This window comes from Gadus morhua, chromosome 2, assembly GCF_902167405.1.
Source record: "Gadus morhua chromosome 2, gadMor3.0, whole genome shotgun sequence".
Taxonomy (NCBI): domain Eukaryota; kingdom Metazoa; phylum Chordata; class Actinopteri; order Gadiformes; family Gadidae; genus Gadus; species Gadus morhua.
The window spans coordinates 27,688,117-27,699,352 of record NC_044049.1 but is presented as its reverse complement, the minus strand read 5'-3'; the positions used below and the strand labels follow the sequence as shown (position 1 = coordinate 27,699,352).

Here is an 11,236-nt window from a genome sequence, read left to right as displayed (position 1 = left end):
TCCAACACACTGGGCAGGAAGGAGAGTATCCAACTCAAGTGTAAAAGGATGCAAGCGGCGTTTTCAGATCAGTGACTTCAAACTAGGACTACACCAATCGGGATCAATGGAGGATGGACACCTAAAGGCATTCCACAAGGAGAGTCTGACGTTGGAAAGGGACCAAAATGGATATTCAAGATGACCTTCAGACCTGTAATGAGACGGCTCTTCCTACCTGGCTGGATTGATGGAGAGCCCTGTGGATCTTGTCTTGCTCTCAGTTGCACGTCTTCTCAGGCTGAACTGTATTTGTTTTGGACAGGACTAGCTGAATGGTTCCCTTAAATCAGAACCAACCCGGGAACTCCAGCTAGTGCGCTCTTCGAGCTGAAGTTGTGCTCTTCAGCTGAGGAGGTACGGAAAACTTCACTGGGGCTTCAAGGTGTAAAGAGGAGAATGTTCAAAGTGTTCTATGGTACTCTGATGAAGACCGTTGTTGTGTTCCACTGGCTGCGAGGAAGAACCCTCACATCTTCCTCTTGGCCTTTCTCCTCTGAGAATCCTGGCGCCATCTTGAAGGATATTCCAGCTCATGTAACTGATGTCACGACAGATTCTCAAACACTTGGTTTCTCCTGAGGGGCGCGTCTATGGAACTGAAGACTTCAGACAGCACTGTATCCCAGCATGCATCTCTGCTCACTCAGACCACACCCCCATGAGTAGGATACAACACTCTAGTGATGGAGATGTAGAGTTTTATAAATAACGAGGGAGCAGACTAAGGTGATTAGAACACAATGGCATGTCAAGTCTGTAAATCTTTAAGCCATGAAGATGGTTGGATAGTTCAGGAATTGGGCTTATTTTTATTATGGGCAGTGTTGGCTGGCATGATTTGCTGTTGGTGATGAGGCGGTCAGGGTGACGTTGCAGGGCTATGGTCGGCTCTCTGTGAGCTCAACGTTTAGATTTGCTCTGTATGGTTTGTACCCTGAATAATCTAGATAATTGTAAAATGTAGACACGGTTTTGTATTGAATGATTCCCAGTTTTTAGGTTTGAGGTTGTTGTGGGACGTACATGGTAGTTTGGTTCTTCGTATGGTTTTGAGTGATATAACTTGTACACACTGGGTGCATAATAATGTAAAGGTACACTGAATAGTATTAATGACCAACAGCAACAAACGGATCTCCTCAAGGTAAGTCTGTTGGCTGTGTTTTAATGAAGACCATCGCTGGACTTCAGGATCTTCCTCCGTTCAGCTCAAGGTGAGGCGCTGGTTCTGTTTTTCTTTGGTTGGTTCCGGCCGGAATGTTCGTATTCCAGTCGGACGGTTTGTGCTTCCCGCCGTGGAAGGTTCTGAGTGCGGCCACTTGATTTAGTCTCAATGGTTAGCATAGAACGTTGTAGTCTTGACAACCATAAGAAACCACCTGGCAGTTAGTTTGACGGGAGTCCCCTGAGGGAATCTGGCGGAACGTTCTTGATTGTATTTGAGTAACCTCGAAGCGTTGCCAACGGAAACAATTTTTCAGTCGGTCTCCATTGGTAATTGTTGCCCCCTATCTTAAACAACTAAAGTTTGATATTAAATACATACTGAGACGTACGTCGTACAATATGTTGATAATTTCCGATGGTTGCGCCGTACTTTTAACCACGATGACGTTGCGGGACTCTCACTGCGTACAAAACCGCGTTCTACTTGCGGGCCCATTTTTGACATCATTGAAGGCTGAAAATCATTTCAAGGTGGAAGATCATTTGACATTTCTTCAACGGAACCAGCACCTGAATATGGCTGAGTATATTTGATTTAATATCGATACTGCTTGGTGTTCTTTGTTATTTCAGCTTTTGTACGTTCTAAATATCTGCTGTCATTAATTGCCACAGAAGTTAAACCCTACCCAATGGAATGACGTTAAACAACGACTTTGGTGCAGAGTTACCAACTGGATAATATCAAAGCTAAAATAATGGCCGTCATTCCCACATGTTACAGTAGAAGATACTCTAGAACTGTACAAGGTAATATGTAGTTTGTCCCAAGGTGTCTGCCTCCTCACCCAGAGCCAGACCTCCACCTCCTCACCCAGAGCCAGACCTCCACCTCCTCACCCAGAACCAGACCTCCACCTCCTCACCCAGAGCCAGACCTCCACCTCCTCACCCAGAGCCAGACCTCCACCTCCTCACCCAGAGCAAGCCCTCCACCTCCTCACCCAGAGCCAGACCTCCACCTCCTCACCCAGAGCCAGACCTCCACCTCCTCACCCAGAGCCAGACCTCCACCTCCTCACCCAGAGCCAGACCTCCACCTCCCGTCAGAAGTCCTTCAGAACAGGTCAGTGTTCTGTGTGAGTAGTCTTCTCAGGTCAGTTTCAATGCATGGCCTGAACCACTTCTTTAAACTTGTGGACAGCTCTGTCTTCATTCCCAAAAGCGGGTTGCTCATGTCTGGTCTCAAGTCTTTTCTGGCCTTGAGTTATAAAATAATAGTTCAATTAATTGTGTAACTCGATTTCGGATGATTCAAATAAGTTTATTGTTGGGCAAATGCTGATATAACCCTGCTGCTGTAGCTGAAAGGTGAGGCTGAGAGGCTGGGGACCGGCTTGTGGTGCCAGGATGGACCGGAGACTGAGGCTGGAGACCAAGGGCCTGCAGCACCGGACCAGAGGGTAACCATCACCAAGCTCATCTCAAACACACTAAATCCTCGGTAGTTTAGGTCTGGTTTTGATCATCTTATGACTTTAAATCTGTGCCAAGCTGTGATTTGAGTTAATTCATACGGGGGTTATGCAAGAGTCATGTGAGCCATTAATGTTACTAGTGCTGCTACGACCGTAGTGGATGAATTGCTGAACGCGACAATCTGCAGACGTTGTCTAATTTAAGTGTTTAAATTTGTCTTCCATTTTACAAGTGAACCTCAGATGCAGGAGGTGGGGTGTGTTGCGTCCCCAGGTGATTTACTGCTGAGACCAACTGTGTTTGAAACCAGACCAGGAATCCATGGCTGAAGGAGCTGATGGAGGAGCCGTGCGGAAGGAGCTGATGGAGGAGTCGGGCTGAAGGCCCTGCCTGGTGGAGGAGCTGATGGAGGAGTCGTGCTGAAGGAGCTGATGGAGGAGCCGTGCTGAAGGAGCTGATGAAGGAGCCGTGCTGACGGAGCTGATGGAGGAGCCGTACGGAAGGAGCTGATGAAGGAGCCGTGCTGACGGAGCTGATGGAGGAGCCGTGCGGAAGGAGCTGATGGAGGAGTCGTGCTGAAGGCCCTGCCTTGTGGAGGCCCTGCATGATGAAGGACGTCTGTCGTGGGGTAGATGGAGCTTGTCTCTGAAGTGATCATCACACTCACTGCCACTTCTCGTAGAATACTGCTACCACAAACTACCGGCGTTTGTACCATATACTGTATATACCAGACGACTACATCTGTTTTACCACATGTTGAAGCAAGACTTCCGCTGTTTGTTCCAGACCAGGACTCTGTCTGAGGAGAGCTGCTGGAGGAACTGAGACGCTGGAGGACGACTAGGAACCGACCAACAAGGATTCCTCGTAAGTTTGTATTTACTTACATGGTTGAGGGTTAGGGTTAGGGTTAGGGTTAGGGGGGCAAAATACAGCTGTTCCTTTGACATGCGTTAACCTACAACCGCTGTGTTTTCTTACTAGAACGTGTTTCTGGAGCGGAGGCGAGCTGGTAGGGGAGCCGTGAATCTGGAGGATGACCATCACTCTACCAACCAGGGTTGTAAGTTTGTATTAACCAAACAAACTGGAAATAAAGGGCTTAAAAATAACACAAACTACATGTTTGTTACCAGTCTTTAGGGCCAGACTCGCGCTGTTTGTTCCAGACCACGACTCGGGCTGAGGAGAGCTGATGGAGGAGCCAAGACTCTGGAGGACGACATCACTCCACCAACCAGGATCCTCGTAAGTTTGCCTAAAATAAAGAAAAACAGAGTGGACTTGTTGTAACGCAGGATTAGTTGGTCCAGTACAAGTTACGGCATACTATTGTGGTTGTTTACCAGACAAACTACAGCTGCTACTTTGTTACGCGCCATTAGAGCCCAACTACTCCTGTGTTTGTGACCTTACATGAGAGACCAACTACTCCTGTCTTTGTTATCTTACATTAGAGCCCAACTACTCCTGTGTTTGTTACCTTACATTAGAGACGAACTACTACTGTGTTTGTTACCTTACATTAGAGACAAATTACGTTTGTAACCAGACCAGGAACCTGGAGGACTGATGGAGAAGCCGTACATCTGGAAGGCTAATCCTGAGGACCACCAGAACTCTACCATCAAGGATTCCTCATAAGTTTGCATCATCTGGACATAGTGGACTAGGTAGGGGGTTGGGGGTTCAACTCTCAAACCAATGGTGCCGGGTTCAAGTCCTCAGAATACAGTGATGCGTCCTTGAGCAAGGCGCCCTAAAGCCTGCCTGCTCCTTAATGACGTCTTTGGTTCAGATAATGTTGCATCTTTTGAATATTGAACCTAATCAATGTCCTTGTTTGGTTGGGGATAGACACACCTGAGCTGAACCCGCCCTGATCCTGACATCCTGCTGGTCCCGTCTCCTCAGTTCATCTTGGCCTCATCCTCCAGAAGACCTGCTGAGCTCAGCAGTCTGAGGTTGATGGATCAATGACCTCCAGTGGGAGTGATCTTCTTGACCCCCCCTTGTAACCGTGTGCTTCCACACGCCTTTTTCTCACGTCTGTCACTAACCTCACTACTTCACTACTCTCTACTGCTTCCTCTTCTTCTTCCTTCTCTGTGGTTCGAACCTTTACACTGGAGGCGCGTCTCCATGCCCTCAGAGGGTTTAGCGTTAGGGTTGAGAGTCAGGGTTTAGAGTCAGGGACAGAGCTGGTCAGGGAGGACTGCTTTTACACAAACCTCTTCACTTGCTTTCGGAATGGTGGTGACATTTTGAAAAGATTCATTTGGGAAAATGTTTTCCTCTGCTTTCCTTTACAAATTGTATTAACCTTTTGTCAAGTGTTTTTGTTTATATATTAAAATCCCACATTGACTTCTACATGTTTGTTGCGGTTCATTTAATTGTCCTTTAACTTGGTTAATGTCAAGCTAAACTCCTGCAATACATTTAATATACATGATTGTTATTCTGCAATGTTCACATAATCCATTTTGTAAAAATATGAAACCTCCATATTACAACTAAATTCAATCCTACTCATGTATTTAACAATGTACATACTGCCCTGCAGGCCATTCTCTGCTACTACAACACGTTCAATCCACCAACCCGTCTCACATCACTGTACTATAGCTACGTTGGTTCAAACGGAAATGTAGTTTGGTGTGAGACTGTTGTCCAGCAGAGGGAGCTGTCATACACCTTAATTATACAGAAATGTCTATTTACATTTTAAAATGTTCATGGGCTGGTCTAGTTTGTCTGCAAATAACTCTGCCTCCAGCAACAGGATTGGTCGAAACATATGAAGTGAAGGAAATAAACCATGAAGCATACGGCCTGGAAGACCTCATGCGCCGGCTGGACTCCAGCCTGGACGCGGCCAAAGTCAGCCTGCAGAGGACCCAGCAGCACCTCGCCATGTTCCAGGTCTGATGGCGCCGCGGGCCGGGGCCCACCCTGATAGGAGGGGGACTTGGGCTTAACGTTCCATGCCTATATGTCCACACCCAACTTTTGCACCTGTGTATTATGGCTGTAAAATAATAATTAGGTATTTAAACGGACATCGCGATGTGATAGCAAAGGCCGGAGATCAGTGAGATTCGTATTTATTTGCTTTTTTCAGTTTAATAGTTAAAGATATTACAATATCAATTAATTCATCAATTCATCGTAACGCATAGGCCTGGCCTAAAGGAAAGAGCAGTCTATATGTTGACTGCTTCCAATGATGTGTTGGAAGATTAGGACACATAAGGAACGTTAAAAATATATACTAAACCCCGATAGCAATATTGATCGAAATCATCGCAATTCGCCGATTTCCCCAAATCGTTCAGCCCGGATCAAGTTTTGTTGATAAATTGATCATTTATGTTATCTATTTTTCACATTATTTCTGCTCTTAAATGATTCCCCTGCACTATGTCGCAAATGTTTGGCAAATACAACATCTTGAATCTTAAATAAATATACTCTGAGATTAAAAGGATACATAATTTCCATAAAATATTTTATTTGAATTAATTTATCAATTCAAATAAAAGACTGCTGTACTGAGTGAACATTTGTTTTTCATCTCAAGTCGAATGTCCTTACAACCGCCTTTCACTCTCAAGAGCTCCAGCAACAGATACAGATATTCTCAATTCATTGACGGTTGAACTCATTGATGAGGAAGGCTGACCCGAAGGGCATTCATCTTATAGAAAGTAAGGGGGGGGGGGGGGGTCATTACAGTATACTACAGGATTACACCAATAATATATAGTAATATAATGTAGAATAACAATAATCATTATATAAATGAAACGGCAAACCTTGTATGATTTGTTGCATACACACCGTTTACACACATACAGTATGGGTACACGTGGGGGTGGTGTGGACACACTGAGGCGAACAGGGTAAAGGTCAAAGCCAGCAGTTTAATGATTGAAGAGGCCACCATTGGTTCACCCCTTTCCCCCCAGTCGTCCCCCTTCCTCACACACACAGCAGAGCTCGTGGCCTTAGCTCAGGTGTCTTTAGTAGTTAGGTTTCTACAAGTATGTCCGAGCATCGCGTTTGTGTGAGCGACTACGAGGTGGACGCCCAGAAGATCCTCCCTAAGGCAGTCTACGACTACTACCGCTCCGGGGCGGACCAGCAGCAGACACTAGAGGACAACACAGCTGCCTTCAACAGGTACAGAGCACTGGAGGGAGGCACAGGTCAGCTCCGTCTACACCCTCGACTGCCTCCAACAAGGAGCCAATCTGGTGTCTAACTGATGGAGGAGTATCAATCATAACTATACAATTATAATAGAAAACCCTAAACCAATCTTACATTCAAAGGTAGGAAAGGCTGTACCTTGCATTGATTGGACAAAGCATTGCCTTTCCTATCTTAAAGAGTTCATATTGCAACAATTGAAAAGGAATTTGTGTACATTCTTCTTGTGCGAAGAGGTGACTCCCTTCCTCTCTCTCTTATTAAAAGGTGTTAAGATAGTTCTTGCATTTGCACAGCCGCTGTAGCCACAGAGTCTGACACTGAGGCCATGCCAATCTGCTGACCTCTCTGCTGGGCAGATTCCTTTAACTGTCTTGCAGCCCTGCAGCCATGTCCATGTCCACTTCACCCACCGTGTATTGTACTGGATCTCTCTCGCCATGGCTGACTTCAGCCACGGCCGTTCAGACCCTCCGCGCTGGTCACTCCTCACCTCAGGGCCAGAGGAGGCCCTGGGGGATGTCTGAGGGATTTAATGAGAGTATAATAATGAGAACAGGGCGCCAGGGGAACCACTGTACCCACTGCCGTACTCTGAGAGAGTACAAACATCCAGGCCAAAACTCTAATGTCATAACAGATAGGAAACCCCCCTTATCACAGCATAAATACCCTTCCCAGGGTCAAGCAGACCACTGGGACTGAGTTGGACATGGTAAAGAGGAAGAAATGTTCCATGGGGAGAGATTTCACATGATTAATGTCAAACCATGCCAACTTTCATTTTATTTCTGGCCCAAGGATACCTATAGTTAGATGGAAGACACTGGTCTGAACCCAGATGATCACTATTGAGTAAAACCCAGAATTAAGGACAGAGGTGCAGATTAGCCTGATTGGACAGGAGTAGGAGGCCTGCGACTGCCACAGATACCAGTTGTGCTTCTAAAAATGGCCTAGCTCTAACTACACCACATGAACAATGATATATATATACACCAATATACCAAGTACTAAACTCTGGTAAAGCACATCCCCTAGGGGCAAAACAAACACAACTTCAATTGTGACATACACACACTAACCCACAAACATACAAATGGTTCCCAACCTTTGACCTTAGGTGAACCAGCAGTATCGAGGCCATACTGACCTTATGACTTCATATGCAAATGGTAAAACATGCCCGCTTGATCAACAAACGTGTGCAGTGAGCGCTGGAATGGCGGCGACTGATGTAACGTGAACGCACAAAGTGCCGCCATGTACAGGAAACTATAATTATGATGTCTACATTCTTTGCAATTTTCCAAGCGAGCAAGTGCGTGATCCGTGCTTGTTTATGACCGCAGTTTGTCATAAACAAACCGATTTGTTCGTTTATTCCGGTTGGTTCAAAGACGTTTTCTGTTGATGACGTCCCCAGGTGGCGTCTGCGGCCGCGGGTGCTGCGGGACGTCTCCGAGGTGGACACGTCCTGCTCCGTCCTCGGCCAGCCGCTCAGCGCGCCTCTGTGTGCGGCCGCCACGGCCATGCAGCGGATGGCCCACCCAGACGGAGAGACCGCCACAGCCAGAGGTAGGGGCCAGCGGGGCCAAGCTCACACAGAGAGGGCAGACGGAGGAACAACGTTAGACCGATGGAGGAATGGTGCAACCGTAGGAATATATGTTGGGCTTTGAGTGTCTGTGTAATCACACTCACACCTGGTGGTATAATATGTCACCTTTAAAGCATATTCATATATAAGGTGGAATGCTCTCCTCCAAACCATCCCAGGTTTGACCGTTTCACAGTCCATAGCCGTTACTTCTACCTCATTATTGACAGTAAACTATGCCTCGGAGAATGACTGTATTGTCCCTTTACGGTGATCATGAATAGCGATGGACACGTTGGCCACTTGCAGGAGATACCTCCTGTAACGTCTTTGTGTTTCTTCTCAGCATGTAAACAAGCTCAAACGGGGATGATGCTGAGCTCCTGGGCCACGTCCACCATAGAGGAAGTGAGCGTGGCGAGCGATGGAGGCGTGCTGTGGATGCAGCTTTACATCTACAAGGACCGAGAGCTGACGCTGTCCCTGGTTCGCCGCGCAGAGGAGGCGGGCTACAAGGCCATTTTCGTTACCGTGGACACGCCCTACCTTGGAAGGAGGTGGGATGATGTGCGCAACCGCTTCAAGCTTCCCTCGCACCTCAGGTAGGAACCACACCTCAGGTAGGAACCAAAACACTCAAAGGAGGAGTACAATTTCAAGTTGAAGCATATGGATATGGTGCCACTGTGTTATTGTCATATATTTAAAATAATGTATTCATAATATACCTGAACATTAGTTTTTTCAAGCATTTCAAGCACTCTGTAATAGGTAGATATTGTAGTAGTACTCATGTTATATTTGTTGGTTTGTGTGTAGTATGTCTAATTTCTCCACAGAATCCTTGGCCTTCTCGGAGGGTAGCTATGGCAACGACAGTGGACTGGCTGTCTATGTAGCCAAGGCAATAGACCCAACCCTTTCTTGGGATGACATCGCCTGGCTTAAAGAACACACGAGACTACCAGTGGTGGTCAAAGGAATATTAACAGGTAAACGCAAACACACAGCACACAACTTCCACTGCCTGCTTCTCAAAATGAACAAATATTTTGGAAACCTTTCCAAATATATCTGACCTTTCTGTGTGTGTGTGTGTGTGTGTGTGTGTGTGTGTGTGTGTGTGTGTGTGTGTGTGTGTGTGTGTGTGTGTGTGTGTGTGTGTGTGTGTGTGTGTGTGTGTGTGTGTGTGTGTGAAGGTGAAGACGCCAAGCAGGCTTTGTCCCATGGAGTCGACGGCATACTGGTGTCCAACCACGGCGGCAGACAGCTGGACGGAGTTTCCGCAACGGTCCGTTCAAGTCTTGTTGTTACACAGTACACACAACACAGTACACACAACGCAGTACACACAACGCAGTACACGCAACACAGCACATCAAGTACAACATGAGGACACAGAGGTTTCAGCATTATTTTCGAGGCATAATGCATCGAGTGCATGATACTCTATCCTTGACTTAAGGCTCAGTTAGGGTTCCATGTCGACGCAACGCAATGACCACACAGACGCCTCGACGCAGTCGCAAACCTGTTTTGGTTCTGTGTCGGGTTTCAGTGAGCGGACCGATGTAACGCAAGGTTACAATTTTTGTGAGGCGCGCGTCAGGCCCTTGCAGTGGCGCAAAGGAGGGTCCGCGAGGACGTAAAGGCTCTGTTGACCCCCTTGCGTTGCGACGACGTTGAACCATAATCAGCCCTTGGGTGGCTGGTTGGAGGAGGAGCTGATGTGGGGTCAGATGGGGGTGAGGATAGTGTTGGTGTGTGGGGTGTACACAACAGTTGGACGCGTTGGAGGAGGTGGTGCAGGCCGTGCGGGGCCGCTGTGAGGTGTACCTGGACGGAGGCGTGAGGAGGGGCACGGACGTCCTGAAGGCGCTGGCTTTAGGGGCCAGGGCGGTGTTCGTGGGAAGGCCGGTCCTCTGGGGGCTGGCGTGTGAGGTGAGGCAGGGGGGGTCAGGTTGGGGTCTCGTAATGACCTGCTGAGAGACACAGAATGTGGCCCGGCAGCTCGCTTTGTGGATGGTCTCGCCGGGCGGCCCGTGTCCTTATTGTGTTTTTAAACAGGTTCTTCTGGAATATAACTCTCAGTTTGACGTCCGGGGAATTCCTTCTTATCAGGAATAACTGGCAACAATAAAACACACATTTACCGCTGCTGTTTGCTGTTTGAATGGTTTTTTTAGGGAGAGAAGGGAGTGATCGACGTTCTCACACTTCTGAAAGACGAACTTCGTCTGGCAATGGCGCTGGCAGGTAACACACGAGCACATATACAGTCGATTCCTACCAAAAATCTACTTTTGATATGCAACTCTATTGGTGCTACTGTTCATCTTTAAATGGTGAGAATAGACTTATTCATCATATATTGTGAGGGGACTTGAGTAACATTGTGTTGTATAGATAGACAAAAGAAAAGGGTAGATATATTAGATATGTGCAATAACGTTAACAAAGGCCAAGCAAGATGAGTATTTTGCCAACAACAAATATGTGTGTTTGGGTGTAGGCTGCCGTTCCACAGCAGAGATAAGCAGGTCCACTGTCAAGAGACAGGAATTCACATCCAGAATCTGACCGGTCCACATTACTGAAGACCAACTACCAAACCACGGTCACTGATGTTTGGCCTTCTTATTGTACACTCTGCTTTGCCCCTACTTTGTGTATCGATTCATCATTATTTTAATGAACACAGTAAACGCATCAGCATTTAAATACACAAAC

The 11,236-nt window shown here is 46.9% G+C and overlaps 1 protein-coding gene across 2 annotated transcripts; it reads left to right on the top strand.

Annotated features, from left to right (window-relative positions):
- The first annotated feature begins 6,642 nt into the window (after positions 1–6,642).
- On the top strand, positions 6,643–11,235 carry hao1 (hydroxyacid oxidase (glycolate oxidase) 1). Of its 2 annotated transcripts, XM_030339241.1 has the most exons (8): positions 6,643–6,876; positions 8,333–8,484; positions 8,853–9,108; positions 9,326–9,498; positions 9,706–9,797; positions 10,289–10,447; positions 10,693–10,762; positions 11,019–11,235. In XM_030339241.1, exons 1-8 carry the CDS (start codon positions 6,740–6,742, stop codon positions 11,084–11,086), a joined length of 1,107 nt encoding a protein of 368 aa, XP_030195101.1. In that variant the 5' UTR covers positions 6,643–6,739; the 3' UTR covers positions 11,087–11,235. The 2 variants fall into 2 exon arrangements, with proteins under 2 accessions (XP_030195101.1, XP_030195102.1); XM_030339242.1 differs by lacking the exon at positions 10,289–10,447.
- Position 11,236: the final 1 nt, after the last annotated feature.

What these genes read in the sequence shown, in the direction of transcription:
- hao1 (XM_030339241.1), top strand. Translation starts at nt 6,740, where the DNA reads ATGTCCGAGCATCGCGTTTGTGTGAGCGACTACGAGGTGGACGCCCAG. An exon ending in AGAGACCGCCACAGCCAGAG is followed by an intron (nt 8,485 to 8,852) that starts GTAGGGGCCAGC and finishes GTTTCTTCTCAG; the next exon opens with CATGTAAACAAGCTCAAACG. An exon ending in TGGACGGAGTTTCCGCAACG is followed by an intron (nt 9,798 to 10,288) that starts GTCCGTTCAAGT and finishes TGTACACAACAG; the next exon opens with TTGGACGCGTTGGAGGAGGT.